Source organism: Thalassophryne amazonica, chromosome 5 (assembly GCF_902500255.1).
Source record: "Thalassophryne amazonica chromosome 5, fThaAma1.1, whole genome shotgun sequence".
In the NCBI taxonomy this organism is placed as follows: Eukaryota; Metazoa; Chordata; class Actinopteri; order Batrachoidiformes; family Batrachoididae; genus Thalassophryne; species Thalassophryne amazonica.
Genome location: NC_047107.1, coordinates 68,421,315 through 68,444,892, shown reverse-complemented (window position 1 = coordinate 68,444,892; position 23,578 = coordinate 68,421,315). Strand labels below are relative to the sequence as shown.

Sequence of the window (23,578 nt, the reverse complement as noted above, 5' to 3'; positions counted from 1 at the left end):
AAAAAACTAAAAAATGCAAAAAATAATAAATAATAAATAAAAAGTATATTTTCATGCTGTCATTATGGGGTGGTGTGAGTAAGCCTTTGGGGGAAAATGAATTTACTCCATTTTGGAATAAGGCTGTAACATAATGTGTGCAAAAACTGATGTGAAAACTTTCCAGATGCACTGCATTCATATTGCAAATGGTATGTTTGTGAGCAGAAGCTAACAAGTGATTGAATGTTGTGGCATGAGGCAAAACAAACTCAAGAATAAATTGGTTCTTTTAGGCACTGAACTAAAATATCTGGGGATAAGAATGTTAGAAACCATCATTTCCCCAGATCTGTGCACACTTGAATGAATTTGTGAGAAGTTATCCATGGTCATTAAACAGCAGCATCAGCCAACAAAACATTTATTACAAAAATGTCCTCCCAAATGTCCTTCCTCCTCCCTGTCCTGACCTCATGCAACAATCAGGTGCAACGTGCTACTGCTCAATCCTATCTTGTTAAAAAGTGTGAATTCAAGTGGCAGGAGGGAAGAGTGCAAGAGACTGGAAAAGGAAAGACAATAGAGGAAGGGACATTTGTCCCATGCCATAATTTGAGACACACAAGTGTTTTTTTTTTTGTTTTTTTTTTTTGAAGAAGAAGAACTCTCCTTGTGCAGTAGTGGGGCTTTTGAAACTGTAGCTGCCATCTTTAAAGTCTATCTGTGTCTCTCACACTTGTCTTTTCCTGTCTCACTTTAATGCTTTCTCTTTCTTGTTCCCTCGCTGGCTGCAGTTTCTCCTAAAGCATGTGCTAAGGCCATCAGGGACCAATAGTGATATCTGTAGAGAGCTGTCTGTGGAGGAGACTGGCTCCACAGAAAACCCAGAGGATGCCTGTGCCAGATCAGTGGTCACAGAGTGTGTAGAGGGATTTAAGTAGGGTAGGACCATCTGTGGGGTTGTTGTGCATGCGTGCTTCTCAGTGTGGTTTTTAACTCATTGGGGTTAGCATAAGTTACAAGTGCACATCTTTTCACAATGGACATGAACACTCATGGAGGTAATTTACACATAACTTAAGATAAACATCTACGGTGTGGAACTGAAGAATGTAAAAAAAAAAAAATTCGCATTTGCCAAACTTTAGTATGTGGAAAAAAGGTTTTATGAGGAAACTCTTTCATTCAAGTGAGGTGCACGATTGAGCTACGATCACTGTCCTGTGGAAAACAGTCTCATATGAAGGAGGACATGAAAAAAAATAAGTAAAACCGCACACCATATAAAAACACGCTATTTTATCCGGTTGTTAAGTGTGATGTAACGCATCATGTGATTTTCAACTTCCGGCTCCAAACAAAAAAGGCGTGCTGTCATTAACATTGACAACTGCACTGAGACGATCTGATCAGGCTGCAATTACACCGTTGTACACGGACAACAGCATTAACATCGCAACATAAAACTTTTTGTATATTGTGCCTAAAACTCTCCTGGATATATTAACTGGGTTTTTAGACATTGTTACTGCGTTTGTTTTATGTAAAAATGTCAGACGCTCAGGTTGTTTCTCCCTTATTTTCAATGGGAGTAGCTGCGAGCTGCGATCGCTTCCTGTTCATGTTGTTCGGGGAGAAAGTGAAGTTTGCACTTTAACGCCCTGTTTATTGTAATAAATAATTTTTTTATTAACAAACAGACATGTATATTTTACCTGTGCATAATAAAATATGTAAAGTAAAATCAAAAAAAAAAATTCCAACCATAGAGCCAGACGAATGCGTTTAACGGAGGTGGAGGCGGAGAAGGGAGGGACAGAGGTTTGCACACAATGTAAACACAAACTGAACTTAAATTGTAAATCCTTAAAAGGATCATACAGATGTAACTTTAATTGTAAACTTGGAGATCTTTGGACCTGGAAACAGATTTATCACGTGATGCATTACGTCAGCGCTTAAAAACCGGATAGAATCCCTCTTATCAAGTGGGCAATACAAATATGATCCATCTGTTCCTCTGTAGATGACCCATGGTCACAGACATACAGTCATGAAATGACATAAATCATGAAGCAGTTCACTCTTCTCATGTCCACATCTGCTGGTCCGGTATGTCCAGCCGACTGCGCGCACTTGTTCTGCCCAACACGTGTGTCTTGTGGATGCCACGCCACAGGACTGACTCTGCATCATGTGAAACAGAGCTCACGTGGGTGGTGTGACAGTCAGACTGCCTGCTCGCTGCAGCCCATTGCCACAGTGATATTTGTTTTTATTTATGTCCATCTAAAGCCCCCTTTCTCACCGGGGGTGCGCCCAGTTGCTCCCAGTTGCGCTGTGCGTCATTATGACGACGCTGCGTGGAAGCAACTCAGTGAAGAGACGATGCAGCTTGGCGCCACAACAGCATGAGGGGTGCAAAGGAGAAGCAAGTCAGACACCAAAAAATTAAACCTGTTTAATTTTTTTTGGCGTCCTGTGCTCGACGCAAAAAGGAAGTGGTTCCAGCGCAGGTTGGGGCAAAGAGGCGTAACTCGTGGCAAAGAGGCGTTACCCGGCGTGACTCAGAAGCCAATTTATGATTCCTGCTGTGTTCCATTGTTCCCACAGTATAAATCACGCAGGATTGTTTTTATACCGTGTACTCAGTGCAGTAAAAACTCAGCCACATGGGGTGTGCAGCCAGTACATTCCGAGTGCCGGTCCCAAGGCCGGATAAATGAGGAGGATTGTGTCAGGAAGGGCATCCGGCGTAAAACAAGCCAACCCAACTATGCAGACTAAGAATCAAATTTCCATACTGGATCGGTCGAGGCCCGAGTTAACGACGTCTGCCACCGGTGCTATTGCCCAACAGGGTGCCAGTGGAAATTGGGCTACTGCTGGGCGAAGACAACGAAGAAGAGGAGGAGAACGTTTCCACAAACAGCAGGAGACAAAGAAAACTCGAAGGGTGGAAATGAGAGTGGGGACTTTGGATGTTGGTAGTATGACTGGTAAAGGGAGAGAGCTGGCTGATATGATGGAGAGGAGAAAGGTAGACATATTGTGTGTGCAAGAGATCAAGTAGAAGGGAAATAAGAGCAGGAGCATCGGCGGTGGGTACAAGTTGTTGTACCATGGTGAGGACAGGAAGAGAAATGGTTTTGGGGTCATTTTAAATGAAGAGTATGTTAAAAGTGTGTTGGAGGTTAAGCAAGTGTGACAGTGTGATGAGTGTGAATTTGGAAATTGAAGAGGTGATGATGAATATCATCAGTGCATTATGCCCCACAGGTAGGTTGCGAGATGAAGGAGAAAGACGATTTCTGGAGTGTGTTAGATGAGGTGGTAGAGAGCGTGCCCAAGCATGAAAGAGTGGTGATAGGAGCAGACTTCAATGGGCATGTTGGTGAAGGGAACAGAGGTGATTAGGAAGTAATGGGTAGATATGGTATCAAGGACAGGAATGGGGAAGGACAGATGGTAGTTGATTTTGCAAAAAAGACTGAAATGGCTGTGGTGAATACCTACTTTAAGAAAAGGGAGGAGCACAGGGTAACATATAAGAGTGGAGGAAGGTGCACACAGGTGGACTGCATTCTTTATAGGAGATGCAAGCTAAAAGAAATCAGAGACTGTAAGGTGATGGCAGGAGAGAGTGTTGTTAGACAGCATAGGATGGTTGTTTGTAGGATGACTTTAGAGGTAAAGAAGAAGAAGAGAGTGAGAGCTCAACAAAGTATCAGATGGTGGAAGCTGAAGGAGGAAGACTGTTGTGTGAAATTTAACAAGCAGGTGAAAGAAGCACTGGTTGGAGGGGAAGCAATTTTGGACAACTGGAAAAGTACTGGAGATGTGGTGAGGGAGACAGCTAGGACAGTACTGGGTATGACATCTGGAGAGTGGAAGGAAGACAAGGAGACTTGGTGGTGGAATGAAGAGGTCCAGGAAAGTATAAGGAGAAAGAGGTTGGTGAAAAAGTTTTGGGATAGAGAGATGAAGAAAGTAGACAGGAGTACAAGGAGATGCGGCGTAAGGTGAAAAGAGAAGTGGCAAAAGCGAAGGAAAAGGCATATTTCAAGCTGTACAAGAAGTTGAATAGTAAGGAAGGAGAAAAGGACTTGTACCGATTGGCCAGACAAAGGGACAGAGCTGGAAAGGATGTGCAGCCGGTTAGGGTGGTAAAAGATACACATGGTAATGTGCTGACAAGTGAGCAGTGTGTGCTGAGAAGGTGGAGGGAATATATTGAAGAGCTGATGAATAAAGAAAATGAGCGAGAGAAAAGGCTGGATGATGTGGTGAGAGTAAATCAGGAAGTACAAGAGATTAGTAAGGAAGAAGTGAGGCTACTGTGAAGAAGATGACGAGTCGAAAGGCAGTTGGTCCAGATGACATTCCAGTGGAGGCATGGAAATGTCTAGGAGAAATGGCAGTAGAGTTTCTAACCAGATTGTTTAGTAAAATCTTGGAAAGTGAGAGGATGCCTGAGGAGTGGAAACAAAGTGTGCTGATCCCTATTTTCAAGAAAAAGGGTGATGTGCAGAGCTGCAGTAACTACAGAGGCATAAAGTTGATCAGCCACAGCATGAAGTTATGGGAAAGAGTAGTAGAAGCTAGGTTTAGAAAACAGGTGAAGATCTGTGGGCAGCAATATGGTTCCATGCTGAGAAAGAGCACTACATGTTTGCTCTGAGAATACTGTTGGAGAAATACAGAGAAGGCCAGAAAGAGTTACATTGTGTGTTTGTGGACTTAGAAAAAGCTTATGACAGGGTGCCAAGAGAAGAGCTGTGGTATTGTATGAGGAAGTCTGGAGTGGCAGAGAAGTATGTTAGGGTAATGCATGTACAAGAATAGTGTGATAGCAGTGAGATGCGCAGCTGGAATGACAGACTCATTCAAGGTGGAGGTGGGATTACACCAAGGATCAGCTCTGAGTCCTTTCTTGTTTGCAGTGGTGATGGACAGGTTGATGGATGAGATCAGACAGGAGTCCCCATGGACTATGATGTTTGCAGATGACATTGTGATCTGTAGTGAGAGTAGAGAGCAAGCTGAGTCTAGTCTGGAGAGGTAGAGATATGCTTTGGAGAGAAGGGGAATGAAAGTCAGTAGAAGCAAGACTGAGTACATGTGTGTGAATGGGAGGGAGCCCAGTGGAATAGTGCAGTTACAAGGAGTAGAAGTGGTGAACGTAGATGAGTTTAAATATTTGGGGTCAACTGTTCAAAGTAATGGAGAGTGTAGTAAAGAGGTGAAGAAGAGAGTGCAGGCAGGGTGGAGTGGGTGGAGAAAGGTGGCAGGAGTGATTTGTGACCAAAAAATATCAGCAAGAGTGAAGGGGAAAGTTTACAAGACAGTAGTGAGACCGGCTATGTTGTACGGCTTAGAGATGGTGGCACTAACAAAAAGACAGGAGGCAGAGCTGGAGGTGGCAGAGCTGAAGATGTATTCTCTTTGGGAGTGACAAGAATGGACAAGATTCGGAATGAACATATCAGAGGGACAGCTCAGGTGGGACGGTTTGGAGACAAAGCCAGAGAGGCGAGATTGAGATGGCTTGGACATGTGCATTGGAGGCACCCAGGGTATATAGGGAGAAGGATGCTGAGGATGGAGCCACCAGACAGGAGGAGAAGAGGGAGGCCAAAGAGGAGGTTTATGGATGTCCTGAGGGAGGACATGCAGGTGGTTGGTGTGACAGAGGAAGATACAGAGGACAGGGTGAGATGGAAACGATTGATCTGCTGTGGTGACCCCTAACGGGAACAGCCGAAAGACAAAGAAGACTCAATGCAGTAAAAAATACTCGCTGAAAAAAAAAAGCCCACAGAAAATAAAATGCTGATTGCAGCTCAGCTCCTTCTCTGTGTGGAGCTGTCTGGTAAAGAGAGGCACTGTGAGGCAGCAGCAGCTTCTTCTCTCACAAATGTGTTTAAATAAAATCCATAAAAGTCCTGCTCACAGACTGATTGCCAGAAATATCCAGTAAAAAGTCCGGACATCTCTCGTCCACTCATGGACGTTCATTCACGCGCGCACATGTGAACAATTAAAAGAAAAAAAAAAGTCTGGCTGCAGGCATTAGTTCCTTGTTCTCTGCTCAAACTCTCACATCACAGTTAAAAAAGGACAAAAAAGGACATAAGCCCTGAGACAGGACATGTCAACATCAAGTAGAACTCCAGACATCTCCACATTTGCGGTTCGTTCGCATGCATTTTGCGGTCAAAGGAGGAAAGATAAACTATAGAACTCAGAGCGCAGCCCTGCAGCTCTGCAGCTCTGCACAAGAACAAATATCAAGTAGAAGAGAAGTCAGAGTGCACAGTCTGTCTGCAGCCAAACTGTGCACTCTGATTTCTCTGTGCAGAGAACTTGCAGGCTGTGTTCTCACCTCCTCTCTGCCCCCTGACACAGAAATTCCTGCGTCGTCATGACACCACAGGAAGCATCTGGGAGCAGCCCCAGTGTGAAAGGGGCTTAAGAACAGCAAACAGACACACACGCTCGTCACAGTGGGCAGTTGTTAGTTCATGTCTGTCCAAACACAGTACATGTGGTCCAGCTGGGACGTCCAGATCCCCACAGCTCCTTCTGTCTGCAGCCACACGTCCTGTCAGTTCAACGCACTCACCAATGTGTCGGTGTGTGTGTTTGCAAAGCCACGCTAGTGGGGAACTTAGACAAATTTCACATGCACCTTGACAATGATTGTCTGCAGACTGTTTTCGTGATGGTAGTGCGAATGGCCACACATTTTCTAAGTGCCATGCGAGTGGTGTTAGATGTCTGTGCGTGTCAGCTGGAATTTGGCCAACACCTGCCGCGAGAGGGATCGATGGGATCACACAGCGCACACACTGTCTTTCAGCCACTGGTGTGCACAAATAGTTGTAGCAACAGGTGTACAAGGCAGCTACGATTTTACACGTCTTGCACACAATCCTGCTTCATGCATACTTTATGTGCAAATCGGCCAAAGTAGTTTGAGTAGTTGGTAAAGGATGACAATGAAATGTTTCAGGAACTTTTTCCTGGAGTTGTGGCGGTCTGCAGCTCCTACTCACTTATACTTTGTGGGCAGAGCTGTTTCATCACCAGAAAACCTCTTTCTTATGATTTTGTCACTAATAGCAATGTGCCAGGATCAAGCACACAACATTCTGATAGGGAATGACAGATTAAAAGTCATGCTGCACCCAAAACACACCCATGACTAATTAAGAGACCTAGATCTGGTTTAATAAAGCAATCTAATCTTTCAGTCTATTAAACTTACTTAGTCAACAACGGTTTGTCGCCCAGCATTATCCATCCAAACAAGGAGCTTCTAATCACTGTAACTATAGGTGGAATAGATTTGGAACAACTGGTAATTGGAACGGGTCGTTTTTGCTTATATTACACCCAAAACAAGTAATGATGAGATGATCAGGTCTCACCATTAAAATAATCAAGTTATTTAGCCACTATATAGAGCTATAGGTCACATCAAAAGCCCCAAGCTCTTGACAGAACAGTGATGGAATGGCAGAACATACCCCATTCAGCATATAGATGGCAGCAGTGTACAACACTATGTTCTGTCATTCCGATACATGATAGCCACCATTGTTCGAGGAAAGACACTGAACTTTTGTCGACTAAAAGAAGATTAGCCTCCTCTGTACCAGGCTAAAAACTTTAGTCGGGTAACACAAAACTTTAGCTGACTAAGCGCTTTGTGCAATGACCAACATAAAAAAAATTAGTCAACTAAGTGAGTTGTTCAACTAAACAAGATTGATTAGACTGCTTTATGAAACCGGGTGCAGATATAACCCCTCTGGACCCTACAACTTACCTACTGCTCAGATTGGATAATGTAGTTGCATCTTTTTATGCAAATACATGTTTTCTGTGTCTTCTTAGTGTGTGTCTTATTTTTCTTTATATCCTCATTTTTAGGAATGACTTTTTTATGCAAGTATTGACTAAACCATACAAACACAGCTTACAGTGCTAAATCAGTCCTTGCAGTAGCTTTATTACTGCTAATCCTGGCTAGTGACCATTTGTTGGGCTTCTTGGCAGTTGTAGGAACCGTCAGCACTCTGCAATACCTCCAAAACACCCAACATCATCCATCCTTTTTAATGTCAGCTTTTTTCCAAGTCCACACTCTGCCACAGATGAGGCAAATGGAAATGCAGCTGCACAGAGGAAGTGGATCCTGAGTTATGTTGTTGAAACTCTACACTCGATAAACGTTTCATGTAGGTTAGATTGTGGAGCATGCACTGGAAGCATATGGCATCACATCCACCAAACCACTGACCCCTACCTGAATAGTAAATTCCCTGGCAGAAAACCAGTCCATCCCCACCTCTTCAAAGGAACCATATATATATATCAGCTGAATGAAGGTGAAATGAAGGTATCCCCTTGACCTTTGCTACTTGCTGGGTCCTCAAAACTAAAGCACCTGCATGCTCAATCATGCCCAGAAAAATGTGCCACATGGTTAAAATGTTATAGCTGCAAGTGATACTTCTCATCTGAGTCTCCCTAAACAACCATTTGTTTGACACAAAGTCATTCTAGGTGTACCCAAGGATTCTCTGAAGAGCCCTAGTAGCAATGACAGTCATCACTTTATGTCAGTGACCAAGTCTCACAACAATACAGTAAGACTTAAGCAAATGTCTTAAGCAAAGCTATCAGCATCACCAAATATCTTTGTTCAGTGACCTCACGGCATCATTTCCCAGGAGTCTCTTGATCTCAAAGGCCAAGGACCCAGATATATAAATGTTACTGCTGAGAAAAGTGATCTCTCTACAAGTTCAACATTTTCACCACATACAGATATACGTCTAATGGCTGCTCCAGGAAGTTGTGAAAACCTTAAATCTTAGTCTTGATCCAAGATAATTGCAAATCCAGAGATCCAAGGTCACAGTATCATCTGCACAGTCAAGGTCAGCAAACCTTTTATAAGATGCTGTTTTTGACACCCTTACCTGGTATTCAGTGCAGAAAAAGTCAGACATTCTGCCCCTACACAACATGACACTCATAGTACCCATGTAGGGGTTGGCTTCATGGACATACACTTTTATAAACAACACTTTTGGCAAATTGCTTATTGTCTCTTCTTAATATCTATGAAACAGTCCCAATAATCTCACAGACGCAACATCTTTTGCAATGTAGAACTCAACTGTATACACTTTATGCATCTAAATTGATATGTGACAAAAAAAAATGTTCTGCAATTTTACCAGAGACTGTGTGAGTATTTAAAACCCTTCAGGGGTGCTTAGGGCTTCGACTCCATTAACATGCATGGCTTCATCATAATGTCATTGTGACCGTGCTGATTTATTGCAATCATCTTTTATTTCATGCCACATCCCCTTCAGTTTATCCAGCTCCATTTGGTCATTGCATTTAATATGCCACCTTCTGAGGTGTGTGGCTCGTGTTTCCAATGTTAAATACTGATTCAGTATTTAGGACAACAACTGGGTGGGACTCATTTGTTAAAATGCAATTTTATGTAACAGGTTCAATACACTGATAAAATGTTTTAACACATTGGAAGATTTCAACCCTTCACATAACAATGCCACATGATGTGGCGGCCCCACTGGAGACCATGCAGACAGCGCATGAAAACCAAAAACCCCAAAGTCCTTTTTTGTGAAAATCATGTTGATTTTCTTGGTATGTGCATGTTGGAGAAATAGTGCCATCACTGACATTCAGCAAACCTAATAACATGGAAATCAATGTGACACATGAAAAAATTTTAACATTTAAATCCTTATTTTACATTTGACTCATATTCTAATCTCCTCTTATCTCACCACCAAATATCACTGGAATCTATTTCTGAAAAACAACAAATTCAATTCAAGACTCAGAAACTGCAACACCTGTTCCTTATATATTGGACACAGATGAATATGAATTTCATTCGTGATTCAGTAATACCAAAATACAAGGTTCCCAGAACATTACCTCTATGTAAAGGGTTGAGCAAAAAAATACTGCTGTGTGTGAAATGGAGCTTTATGAAGCATTTAAGATCAATCATTGCTAAACTGCACAGAGCAGAAAACTATCACAAAGGTTCCATTTGCTTACACTGGCTGACATTTGAAGCATCCGCATATGTTTGAATTCTGCCTGCGCACAGATGATGTCAATGCCTTGATTTTGTATCACATTTTAAATGCATAATAACAGTCTTTATATTACTTAACCCATGTCAAAGCAGGTTAATTGCGATTTTATTTTTTCTCTCTGTGATTCAGAGTTTGAGTATGTAAATTATCCTTTCAAAGAGAATGTTTATTTAATTATAGTCGAAGAGCAACATAAAAAAAAAAAATCAACATCCTGTTTGTTTGGATTTTATTTTTATATTAGAGTTACAAACATGATGTCCTTCATTGCAGTGAATTGGATTGAAGAGTGAAGCAGGTGGCAACAGAAAAGACAAATTGCATGTACAGCCAATCACATGATGTGCATGCTTAGGACTGCGCACACTCATACGAGGGATATGTGTGTATACATATCAAAGTAAAGATTTATCTCTGCAGAAAGATGCTGAGAGACAACAGAAGCAGAGTGCCAGACGCAGGATGTTTCTTGTGGAATGTTAGAGGTAATGGACTGGAAAGAGAGATGGTGAAGAAACAGAGTGTCACAGGGGAGGGGAAAGGGGAGATGGGTAAAAAGAGAGAGCGTATAGCAGACAAGTCACGACTGCACAAATGCATGCTATGAGTCTGTGTCTGTGCATGTGCATTCCTACCTCAGAGAAAAAGATATAGCGTTTCTGACTTTAACCGTTCATCCATTAGATCGCTAATGTTCTACCATGCTGAGAAACCGTTGGTACTTTCACAACCAATGAATTTAAAATTCATATGAAAGCGGGTTCATAGATTCGACACACTGTGGATGTCAGCTGAAGTGAATCATCTTCCATACCTACTGCTAAGCCTCATTTCCCTCATGTCAGAGACTGAGCACAGGAGAGAACTTTGCAAGTGGTGCGGCACTCCAAAGTAATGAGTCGAAAGCTTCAGCAAAGAAGTGGACAGACAGGCTGAGTGGGACGCAAAACTTACCAAAATCAGAATCATAGAAGAGGATGAACTTCTGCCAGCTGTACTCTGACACCACTTGCATGATGACCTCATTGAGATAGACAGGTGGGCGAACCATCAAGGTGTAGTCATCTGCTCCGGGGACGCGGCCGGTGGGTGGGCAGGATGAGCGAGGGGTTCCCGCTGTGGAGCGCTGGATAAAAAGGTGAGGGATGTGCATGGCGTCGGCCAGAGTCTGCAGGCTGCCGGCTGACATGCAGCCGATAGAACTGACCAGGGCCAGGATGCCGCGATTCATCAGTTCACAGGCTGCAAGAGAAGAAAAAAAAAAAAACCTGCTAGTTCCTCGATATGCAAATGGATGTGTTATTTTATTGTATATTTAATTAGTAGAAAAAGGACATCAAGACCTATGCCACATTTTGTTTGCAAGATCCCTAATTCTTTGTAGTAAGAATGCACTGAAGCAAATAATTCAAATATCAGAGGTCACAACTGAGCAGCACTGATTGGAAGAGACAGGGGAATGTTTAAGCAAGCTGGTTTTCACTTGTTTCCACATGAATGGAGGAGATATTTTGAAGCCAAAGTTGTTAACAACCTGCAATGCGGGAGCTGGAAACAGAGAGGCGTGATGACAGGAAGAGAGTATATCAAATTTTGTACCTCTCCTTCCCATCATTATCCCAATCCTACTCAACCCAGCTGTGATTTTTTTTGGTGAAACTAATAAATATGTGGGAATGTGCTTGATTTTGTAAAAGCAAATTTTTATCTTTGTTTACCAAACACAACAAAAACATGTGCCTGAACTACAGGTAATATGAGTAACAGTGGACAGCATGCAGATTAGTGGTTAGCACTGTTGCCTCACAACAAGAAGGCCGTGGGTTCGCTTCCCACACTTTCTGTAGGGAGTTTGCAAATTTGCGTGGGTTTCCTCTGGGTGTTTCACCTTCTTCCCACATCCAAAGACATATAGGTTTGGTGAATTGGAAGCGTTATATTGACCGTAGGTGTGCAGATGTTTGTTTGTCTATATGTGGCCCTGCGATAGACTGGCGTCCTGTCCAAGGTGTACCCTACCTTACGCCCTGTGACTGTTGGAATAGGCTCCAGTGGCCCCGTGACCCTTAAATGGAGTAAGCGGGTATTGAACATAGATTGATGAATGAATGAATAGGTAAATGTTTCATTATAAGTTGTAACAAATACAATGTGAGTAAAGGTACTAATGGACACATGCTTTCCTGAAAATATCAAATTAAACTAAAGCTAATATTATTAAAATAATGTGTACTTATATGTTTATGTAATATACAACCAAAATCATAAAACAGATTGTATGTCATAATAATGTTTTGCATCTATTATCATGTTACGTCTGAAGTACTAATCTTATCCCTTTAGGCTGAGTCCCCTCAAAACTGAGCTATCATGTCACCTGATAATCCCTGAGTTTATCTTGCCATAAGAAAGACAATTAATATGAATTGATGAATTAATTATATGAATAGATGATGCATTTCTACTTAGCTCTCCCACCCAGCAACTCGAAATACATTTGGAACTAAATATATTCACATAAATGACAGTACAGTATATTTTGCATTGAAAAATATATTCTGCTTGAACTACAAAAATAAACCCAAAATAGAAAAACAAATAATTCCTATACAGACACCAAGTCTTATTGGTGAAGTGGATATGGACTGCACAGGTTGATGCAGATGAGAGGCGACAGTTTACCCTGGAGAGGACTTACCCAGCTCAGGCTGGTACTCATTTACAGCTGGGTGGACTGAGACAATGCAAATGAAGTGCCTTTGTCCAAGGATAAGGACAGGTAGCCTGACCAGAAATTGTATCTAGGTAGTCTAACTCCAATCCTAGCAAGTGACCTGCTCTGTGCATATAGTATAGTATCATATGAATGATTATTTGATTTGGCAAACATGATTTAAGACTATGATAGAGATTATTTCAGACCACGACAGAGATGATTTCACACCACAATAGAGATGATTTCACACCACAATAGAGATGATTTCACACTACAATAGAGATGATTTCACACCATGATAGAGATGATTTCACACCACGATAGAGATGATTTCACACAAGACAGATGATTTCACACCACAATACAAATGATTTCACGCCACGATACAGATGATTCAACACCACGATATAGGTGGTTTCACACCACGATAGAGATGATTTCACACCATGATAGAGATGATTCCACAGTCTGACAGAGCTGTATGAACGCTAATAAATTTGGACAAAATCTATGCCCAGCTCTGCAAAATTTACTGTGAAACTATAAATACTTTATTTTCAAGAACATGCTTCTTTTCCCCTCATTTGTGAGGTGTTCTGAGGTGTTTTCATCCTTCCTAAGCCTCTTAGGTAGTTAAAAACACCTCCCTCGCAAATGCACTCTCAACCCACTCCCCTCTTATCTTGCTTTTGTATAAAACAGCCTTTCTGACTGCTTACCTTTCAGCCCCAATCATTTCAGGATGCTGTAATTTTCATTTTATTTGTATTACATCACCATTAAAGGTTGCACATTGTCCTCCAAGTGGAATCTGCCCAACTTATTTCTTAAATCCACTTCTCTTTTTACATCTACCAATGTTTTTCACCATTTTTAACTTCATCTTTTGGCAATATAAACATCCACCTAACCTCTCAAGAAACCTTGTCATTCATCAGCTCATCTCTCATCTCTCTCTCATCTCTCTCTCTCTCTCGCTCTCTCCTTCTGCATTTTATATTTTTACAGTATTTCTTTAACTCATTGGGTGCCAGCCATTTTCAAAGTTCAGAACATCCCAGTGCCAGGATTTCTTCAGCATTTGAGTGTTTTTTCAAGACCCATAGAAAATTGGGTTCTATGTCCATGTCAACAACAAACATACCACAAGAAAAGAGGAGAAGAAAAGAAATTGGCTCAATGACACGTCTTTGGTGCAGGGCATTACTATCGGAAAAGATGTGTTTTAGAGTCAGTGGCATCGAGTGAGTTAAGGGACATGCCCTGTTTGCCCTGACATCCATCCCACATCAATTCTTCACCTTCTTGCATCCTCTTTGCTGTGACTGTAAATGTCTACTAAGCACCAATTTCAAGCCTTTGTTTCACTTTTAGCTGACGACCACAGTCACTGGGTAAAGTAAAAAGGTGGTAAAATGATTTAAAGATCGAACACACACACACACACACACACACACAGACACACATACACACACACACACACACACCTACCTACAAATGGGGCAATGGCTCATGGTAAAATGGTGTGAAAGCACTATGTATAAGACATGCACTATAATGCCACATGGACTGCTTTGTTGACGCTGCAAAAATAAAGCCAGAGAAAGAAGGAGAAAAAGTTTTCCAAAGAAAAAAAGCTGGTCTCATGGTGCTGAGAAATGCAGAATCAAACATTTTGTGTGTGTGTGTGTGTGTGTGTGTGTGTGTGTGTGCTTGTTGGTGTGCTTACGAAAGAATGAGAGGGATTTAAGCAAGACCCAGTGTTTCAAATGGGATATCTAATGATCTAGATTTGAAAATTGTTCAAGATAATTCTGCAGTCTGTACCATTCTTGTATTAACCATGCAGTATTACAGTAAAACTGACAGTGTTTGTCTGTTGGGGGGTGAAGCAAAAATTTTATGAGGGCTCTTTCTGTGATCAGCCAGCACAAACAGAATGTTTGTATAAGATAATTCTGTGAAGAGATGCTGTGACTGCTGCTTTAAGCTTGGTTCACACGACAGGATTTTAAAATTATCTGTAGGTTTCCAAAACCTGAGAGACCACACACATGAAAATAAAAAATCATAGAACTGGCTACAAAATCACGACTGGCTACAAAGCAGACCTATTACTCTGATTTGATCAACAAAAACAAGCATAACTCAAAGTTCTTGTTTGACACGGTGGCAACACTTATACATGCACAACCACCTGTAGTTCGCTCTCCTTTTTACAACACAAGATTTCCTGGATTAGTTCGAGAAAAAAATAGAAGACATTAGGTTGAGGATATCCCAGCATGCCTTAACCCAGTCACTACACTCTGCTATTGAGGTGGGTGCCATAACTGAGGCATTACCAAGATTTACAGAATTTGATAGTATCTCACAAGACATGCTGACAAAACTCATAATGTCTAGAAAAAGCACAACCTGCTTATTTGATCTTATACCAACAAAACTTTTTAAGGAACCGTGGCCCACTCTTGGGCCGACTGTGCTGGAAATTATTAATCTCTCATTAACTTCTGGATCTGTTCTGAAATGTTTCAAATCTGCAGTGATTAAAGCATGAGTTAAGAAATCTAATCTTGACCCTAGTGGACTGAGAAATTATAGGCCAGTATCAAATCTATCATTTTGCTCTAAAATTCTGGAAAAAGTGGTTTCACGGCAGCTTGTGGACCACCATACCGAAAATAATCTTTTTGAGCCACTGCAGTCTGCTTTTAGAAAATATCATTCCACACAGACAGCTCTCACTAAATTGGTTAATGATCTTCTACTTGCAATGGATTCAGACACCACGATAGTTCTGGTGCTGGTAGATCTCAATGTTGCATTTGATATGGTGGCTCACCATATTCTACTCGATAGGCTGAGGAATCATTTTGGAATTACTGGGAGTGCCCTTGCATGGTTGATGTCATACCTGACCAGTCCTTTTCACTGTGTTTTGTACAATAACACTACCTGTAACCTTAGTGACATGGAATTTGGGGTTCCACAGGAGTCTGTCTTAGCCCCCCTGCTTTTCTCCCTTTAAATAGCACCCCTTGGGCATGTATTGCGGCGTTTTGGGGTTACCTTTCACTTCTACGCTGATGATACTCAGTTATACATGCCGATAACTGCTGGTAATCTCATCCACATAAAATCCTTAGAAGATTGCTTTGCATCAGTGAGAAGCTGGATGTCTAGCAACTTCCTACTTTTAAACTCTGACAAGACTGAAATGATGGTTCTTGGTCCAGTGAGACATCGGCATCAATTTGACTAGGCTCGTGTGTCATACATTACACTGACAAAATGAGGAACCTTGGGGTAATTTTTGATCCTACATTGTCCTTTGACCTCCACATTAGAAATATTACGAGGATTGCTTTCTTCCACCTGCGAAATATAGTGAAGATTCATCCCATCCTGCCTATGGCTGATGCTGAGACCCTGGTTCATGCATTTGTCTCTTCTAGATTGGACTACTGCAATATTCTATTTTCTGGTTTACTGTAGTCCACCAATGGGTTCAAAATGCTGCTGCCAAAGTTTTGACATGAAGCAGAAAATTCGACCACATTACACCCATTTTGGCATCCCTTCACTGGCTTCCTGTCCCAGTGAGATCAGATTTTAAGGTTCTGCTACTGGCCTATAAAATTGTTCACAGATTGGCACCTCCCTACTTAGCTGACCTAATTAAATCCTATGTACTGGCCTGGGCTTTGCATTCTCAGGGTGCAGGGCTGCTTAGTGTCCCTCAGGTGAATAAAAATTCTGCGGGTCACAGAGCTTTCTCTTATCATCCCCATGTTCTGTGGAATAATCTCCCTACATCAATAAAACTGTCCGATTCTGTAGAGAATTTCAAGTCCAGACTTAAGACGCACTTATTTTCCCTTTTGTATGGCTAGCATACTGGCATAGTATGTTTCTACGCTTTTTGCTCTTTTAATTAATTTTATTATGAAACGGAGCAGACCGCAGCCTCAACCTTATCTAAATTCTGGGTCTTTTAGTGAAACTTCGGGCTCGTGGCTGGTGAACACCTTCGGATTTCTTCTGTTTTTCTTGTTGCTAAATGCTGACAAATTATACTGTATTTGTCTTTCCGATGCTTGATTCTGTTTTTTTTTTTTTTCTTTTCTCTCTGTTTCAGGTGCGGCTCCATCCAGAGATGGGTGTGGTGTCTATTCCAGAAACTTTCCTGTGCACCGGCAACATTTCCTGTATGTTCGTTTTGTGAATTGTTTTGTAATTTATGTCTGCAGCATGGCCCAAGCAAAAGTCACTCCTTTGAGTCTGGTCTGCTTAAGGTTTCTTCCTCAGTGGGAGTTTTTCCTTATCACTGTTGCTCTGGGGGTTGGTAAGGTTAGACCTTACTTGTGTGAAGCACCTTGAGGCAACCTTGTTGTGATTTGGCGCTATATAAATGAAAATAAATTGAAAATTAACTGAAATTTAATTCCGAAAGAAATACAAGAGAACTATTAAGTACTATTTACTCCGTACAATAAGCTAAATATATAGTATACAGTTCATTCAGTGTAAGCTAGAATTACAGGACAAAAATGAAGAACTTTGCTAAAACAAACAAACAAACAAACAAATAAAAATAAATAAAAATATAAGCATTCGTTTGCAGTTAAATCTTTACAGGCACAAGAGTGTGTTCACATTATTTTGCAAAAAATATTCTACATGCCTCTGCCCTCTTACTATTTATCTGAAACATTGCAATAATCTTTGGAGGTATACAAATTGCATAGGTGTGTCAAATGTGTAAAAGGGAAAAGAAAGAAAAAACATGGAGAACAGTAACAAACCTATTTATATTTCCATTGTGCTGAGAAATACCTTTGTAAAACTTTGCAAATGTGACGTCCAAGGCAATTGGCCCACCCCTAGGCCTTTTAGCTTTATGAAAGAAAAGAGTAAGTAAGCAGTATTTTGGCTTGATGTTGACTGGTGCTGGGGCTTATTCCCAGACTGCATAGAATGAAGTGGATTAAAGTCTAAGGCTGAATCTCAATTCTACCCCTTGGCCCTTCCCCTTACCCCTTCCCCTCCGTTTTGCGTGGGCACGAGAGAGAGAGGGATGTCTCAATTCTCTTTTTGGAGCGAGGTGGAGGGGTAGTCGGAGGGCTGCAAACCCCTCCAAATGGAGTGAATCTAGATGCACACTCCATTTGGAGGAGTAGGAGGAGCTTACTGCTGTCTCCACAGAAACAAACATGGCACCCAGAGCCGCACAAATGAAAGCAGCTTTCATTACAAATTTCACTGTTTAGAAAGTTATAACTTGTCAAAAAACTTTTGCTGTCATAGGCAATTGCCTATGACAGCAACATGTATGCTGCTGGATACATGTGGCGTATATTGTCGTTCTGAAGAATATTGTAACTTCGCTCGTGCGCTGAGGCGTTATAATGCATATACACATGAACGCTACAATAAGACACTTTTATATCTCACAATGGAGAAAATCATGATAAAGGATAAGCACGTTAATTTGTATGCTCATAAATCTTTGGATAATAGCGACCCTTACTGTTGGATTTCAAGGTCTGTAACGTGTGTGTATTTTGTAAAAAAACAGGGAGCCCTGAGCACACTCGTCTCCTAATAAGCTTTCAGACAGAAAATGAGAAATTTCATCAATGGGAATAAGTTGGAGAATATATACACACACATGTATATGTGTAACACATAACCTGACGTCCTAATAGGCTGCTATTATTTGTCAAGGATATTTCTAAAGGAAATAGGGCTGAATGCAAAAAAATGGGGAAATTTGAAAAAGAAATATAAGGTTAACAGAACTAGATGCAGCCCATAAGATACATACAGGTGTTGGTCATATAATTAGAATATCATGTAAAAGTTGATTTATTTCAGTCATTCCATTTAAAAAGTGAAACTTGTATAATGTATACATTCATTCCACACAGACTGATATAGTTCAAGTGTTTATTTTAATTACTAATTAATCAATTCATTAATTAATTACTAACCAATTAAGCAATTAACAATATTATTACTATTAATTATTATTAGTATTATTTACATTAATTCATTACAAATTAATTAGTTATTAATGTTATTAATTATTATTATTCTAAATTACAGATTCATTAAATTAATTATTAATACCACAAAATTCTCCGACACGATTGCGATGCATCAAAGATATCTGCAACTTCTTCTATTTCTTTGCATTTATGCATAAAGGTGAGAAAATAAAAAGAGCAAACAGGCTATTGCAACAAGTTGCGCTTCAGTTGCTATGTTGACAAACACTGAAGACGGCAGTTTGAGACGGGCAGTTTTTTTTCCACCCTAAGGCAGAGAAGTGTTTCAATTCATAGGGCTCGAGGCATATAGTTAGGCATAGAGTTGCCACAGCAGATCCAAGATGGATGTGCATGTTGATTTCACACAAGTTTTACACTGGAATGCCCTGACGTAACTCCACATTACATGGAGAAATGTGGAAGGGGTAGGGTTTGAACCACAAACCTTCTGCACTGAAACAAAATACAATAACCTCTTGGCCACCTAAAGCATACAGAATTTCAACAATTTATGCTTCTTTAATTATCTTGAAGAGGCACAAGATAAAATGTTTCTCAGCTGAGATGCATTTAAAAAAAAAATGTGAGCTGAAAGAAGATGAAACACTATTTAAATATCTAATCTTTAGTACCTGAATAAACCTGCTTTAAAATTGGGATGCAGTCATTTGATTCCTCAGTAAAAAGATTTCCTAAAACATTTATTGCATCCTTCCTGACACTCTGACTGTTCAAGTGAAAAAGCCCTTAAACTCTTAAAAAAAGGAGACTAATTTGAAGGCAATAGCAAAAAATGGATGCACACAATAGACTAGTATTTAATTAAAGGGGAAATACATTGTTGGGATTGATTTTCCTTTTTTTCCACTAACACCTAATAGGATTATTCCAAGCAACTAAGTCCTCAACTATTGTTATTGATGATTGAGTAGAATCGAAAGCACTTTCAGTGTCACTGCTCACTGTGCACAATCACACTCTGAGGAATTAATTAAACTGTAATAATAAGTGATTACACTTCAATAAGTCTGCTTGTACTGCTTAGTCATGGTCATAATTCTTTTATGTCAGAGTCCATTCATCTTAATGCTTGTCCATATGTATGTGTGGGGAGGACACAAACCTGTGAGCTTATTTATTCAGACATGTCTGAATGTATTTTCTACTTTTTGTCTGAATTTCTCTTACTTCAAGCCATATTGACTATCGCTGCTGCAATTAATTCATTCATGTATCATTAGCTACAGTACCCAGCATCCTGTATTTCAATTACAGCGGTCATGCTAATTTTGTAGCTCTCTTGCTCTGATCTAGCTACACTGCATTTGTTTAGTATCTTCAAGGCTTTTGCTAATGGAAGGCTGCTAATCCTTTACTTATTAGAACACTTTGGAGAATTAACATATTCATCCTCTCATATATCAGACACATAGCTCTGCAGAGCAATTCTGAGCATGAGGCTCATTAATAGTCATTGCTAATGATTTAAATGGCCCATTGCATTCCCGCTAGACATTGCCACATATGAGCAATAGCTACATGCTACATGTTAGCGGAGTATATGGTCGCAAAGTATTTCCGACCGTATAACAGCAAATCATCAGACACAAGGGGGTTATTCCGATTCTAATCCAATTCCATCATTTGCACGGTTTATTATTCTGTAGGTAATTCAGTCAGCGAGGCTTACTGCGAGGCAGCGTCGCTCCAACAGCGGTCAGGGCGCAGAGTAATCCATCAAATGTGAAATCCATCAAATGTGAAACGGTAATTCTGTATCAGAATCCACTTTCATATGGTAGCTTAAATTCACCCATTTCAGCGGCGGCAGTATGCAACGTTTGCTCACTCTAAGCTAACAGTGCTAACAGCTACTATCAACCACGGCCGGTGAGCTGTCGAATTGTGCGTCTTGTCGCATAAATCAACACTTCCACGTCCCAACAATACTGTGCATGTGTGCTCATACACAGTTGCGTGAAGGGCTGGCCTGTTGACAGGAATGACATCTTGTCAGAACACCGGTCAGGGCGCGGAATAATACATCCAAATATGAAATGGTCGAATATTTTGCCACCGTGACCCCGATATTATAAGGTCTGAAATCTCACACGATTAACCAATCAGATTTGCAGAAAAATGTAATCAGATTAGAATACTGGTTTACTGGCTACTCCTGTTCCTCTCTGTTGTACATGCAGACTGATTTGGTGTCATTAGAAAAACTCAAAGGACCATACAAGAAGACTGCACTCTGCAGGCTTGCAAATGGAATTTACGGACCTCTCATTATGAACCATAACCACATTTAATCCCCAAATCCCCAAAAGACAAGCCTCATGATGATTCCCACCTGGAACACTTTTGTTAATCAGCTATGATGTGTCAATCAGTTGTGCAGTACGCTGATGCTTACAGCCAGATCCATGAGCATGACAGATTTCAAAGTGTCAACTGTTAGGTTGACTGAAAATATAAACAGCGGTCATAATTTTCATTATGAAATTAATCAGATCCTCCAAAAACATCAGTAGAGACGCAACAACTTGCAAACAAATTCAGTGCATTCAATCACTATCTTGCTAACAGATCGACTTTGCACTTTTGATGTTGGTGTGTTTGTGTTCGGTCTGCCACTGAGTGTGCTATCGAACTCTCCCTCTGTGTTTTCTGTCTGCCAAAATGAATGGACTGTAGGAACTTCACCTTTGGCCAGGTGTGACAAATTCTTCTCCTTATCTGTTACTTTCCGAGCAGTTCTGCTGACAACACGCTCACAAACACCAAAACGTGTCACATACTTTATCACACTGATATAAAGTCATCTTCCTTCCGCAGTCCAGTTGTTGAAGAAGGAAATAAGAGGAAGTTTAGAGACTACAGGAAGCACAGATTGCAATCCCTAAGAAAACCAATGAAAGATAAGGCTTGATTGAGAAAAGATATCACTGAGCAGAACTGATTGCACAACATTTAGAATTTCTGCTTGAAGACAAATTTGTTGTCATGTCACTACAGTGGGGCAAGGAGCAGTGCCCTTGAAAATGAAAGAAATTGACAAACAAGATTGATGTAACTACAGTTTAAATGACGTAATATGCATATGTCACAGACATGAATGAGCAAAGCTCTTCAGCATCTCAACATGTCATTTAGGTCCTTCAGACTTTTTTTTGAGCAAATGCTTCAGGGGAGCTTTAGCATGGCAAAAAAAACCTTTCAGCTTCTGGGGGAGCTCTGCCCTCAGACCCCCCCCCCCCCCCACACACACACACACTTTTGAAGCATTTTTTCTTTTTTGCCTTTCAGCTTCTGAGGTGCTCCACCCCCCAGAACCCCCTAATTACAACCCCCTGCCACTTTAATCCTCTGGGGTTCAAGGGCATTTTTTGGACAGTTCACTCGCCTGGCATAAATGTTTTATTATTGCTGTTAACAGCTCTCCCTGCATCCTACAATGAAGTTTTATGTCTCTTTTTTTCAGGATAGCCTGTACTTTCAGAATATATATGCTATAGTTGTGTTTTATAAGTGTAATAAAGGTTTACAATCAAAAATAGGCAAGGAAAAAATAAAGCGAAAAATAATTTTCCACACAGATTTATTCAAAACACACAGCAAACTATAATAAACAACTGTTTTGACACTTTATAAAGGTAATTTGAGGTCTTGTGTGAAAAACTGTACAACAAAAAGGTTCAAACAATAAACACAAATGCACATTTTGAACAATATATACAAAATGGTCTATGCGTTTTGTTGTCCATTGATATAGTAAACAATGCTTTACGCCAAGAAAGCAACAGAGTTATCCAGTAACATTCACATGCAAACTAGTGGAGCAATCCTGATAGTTACACACTCTTTGTTTGAGCACGTGAGATTGTCATCAGAGGCTCTCAGTGTGCTCCTGCTTTCACTAATCGTTGTGCGTAATGGCACAGGGCACACTGAGTATGTACTTATAGTATGTACTCATTGGAACACTCAGGGGGCTATTCAAACGGGCCAACTAGTAACACATCACTGCTGAAAACGATCTTTGGCTTTTCACATGAGGTAAATCTGCCCTACGATTGGATTTTGGAAAACCATGTGACGGTGAACTAATTGTGATTGGACACTCACATTGCACACATCATCACACAGCTTTTATGAGGAGTACAAAGATGGCCGATGGTGGATCAAAAGTCCGTGGAGTTAACTTTTCAGCAAAAAAAAAAAAGTAAGTTTCTATCTCATATCATTCAAACGTTATTTAGAATTTAGTAAATCTTGGTCTTAGCCGTCGTATACGACGGCGTCAGCCCCAGAGGGTTAAGCATTTTTAATGAAGATGTAAATTAATATTCAAACTTTTCAGCTATTTGACAGTAGGGCTATACAATATGGCCAAATTATCATATCTCAATATTGTCATATCAGTATGATAGACGATATGATTATGATTTCACACAAAGTGCAGCAACAGTGAAAATTAAACATTCTTAAACAAAACAGTAATAATACCACACTCATTTTGCACTCATCATAAGGTTAGGATACTGTGCCCTCCAAATGTATTGGAACAGTTGGTATTTCACACATTTTAATTTGTTTATGCCATTTCAAATACAAGAAATACAAAAAATATAAACAATAAAAATTTCTAAAATTATCTT

At 40.5% G+C, this 23,578-nt stretch overlaps 1 protein-coding gene across 4 annotated transcripts in view; it reads right to left on the bottom strand.

Annotated features, from left to right (window-relative positions):
- Window positions 1-23,578, bottom strand: part of grid2 (glutamate receptor, ionotropic, delta 2) — a 2,248,146-nt gene that overhangs the window by 896,483 nt on the left and 1,328,085 nt on the right. For all 4 annotated transcript variants that reach the window (XR_004560786.1, XR_004560787.1, XM_034170483.1 and 1 more), the window contains exon 3: window positions 11,100-11,387. Coding sequence is in view for 2 of the 4 variants with exons in the window: in XM_034170483.1 (XP_034026374.1) it covers window positions 11,100-11,387 (288 nt within the window). In the remaining 2 variants the exon portion in view is untranslated. The remainder of the gene's footprint in view (window positions 1-11,099; window positions 11,388-23,578) is intronic.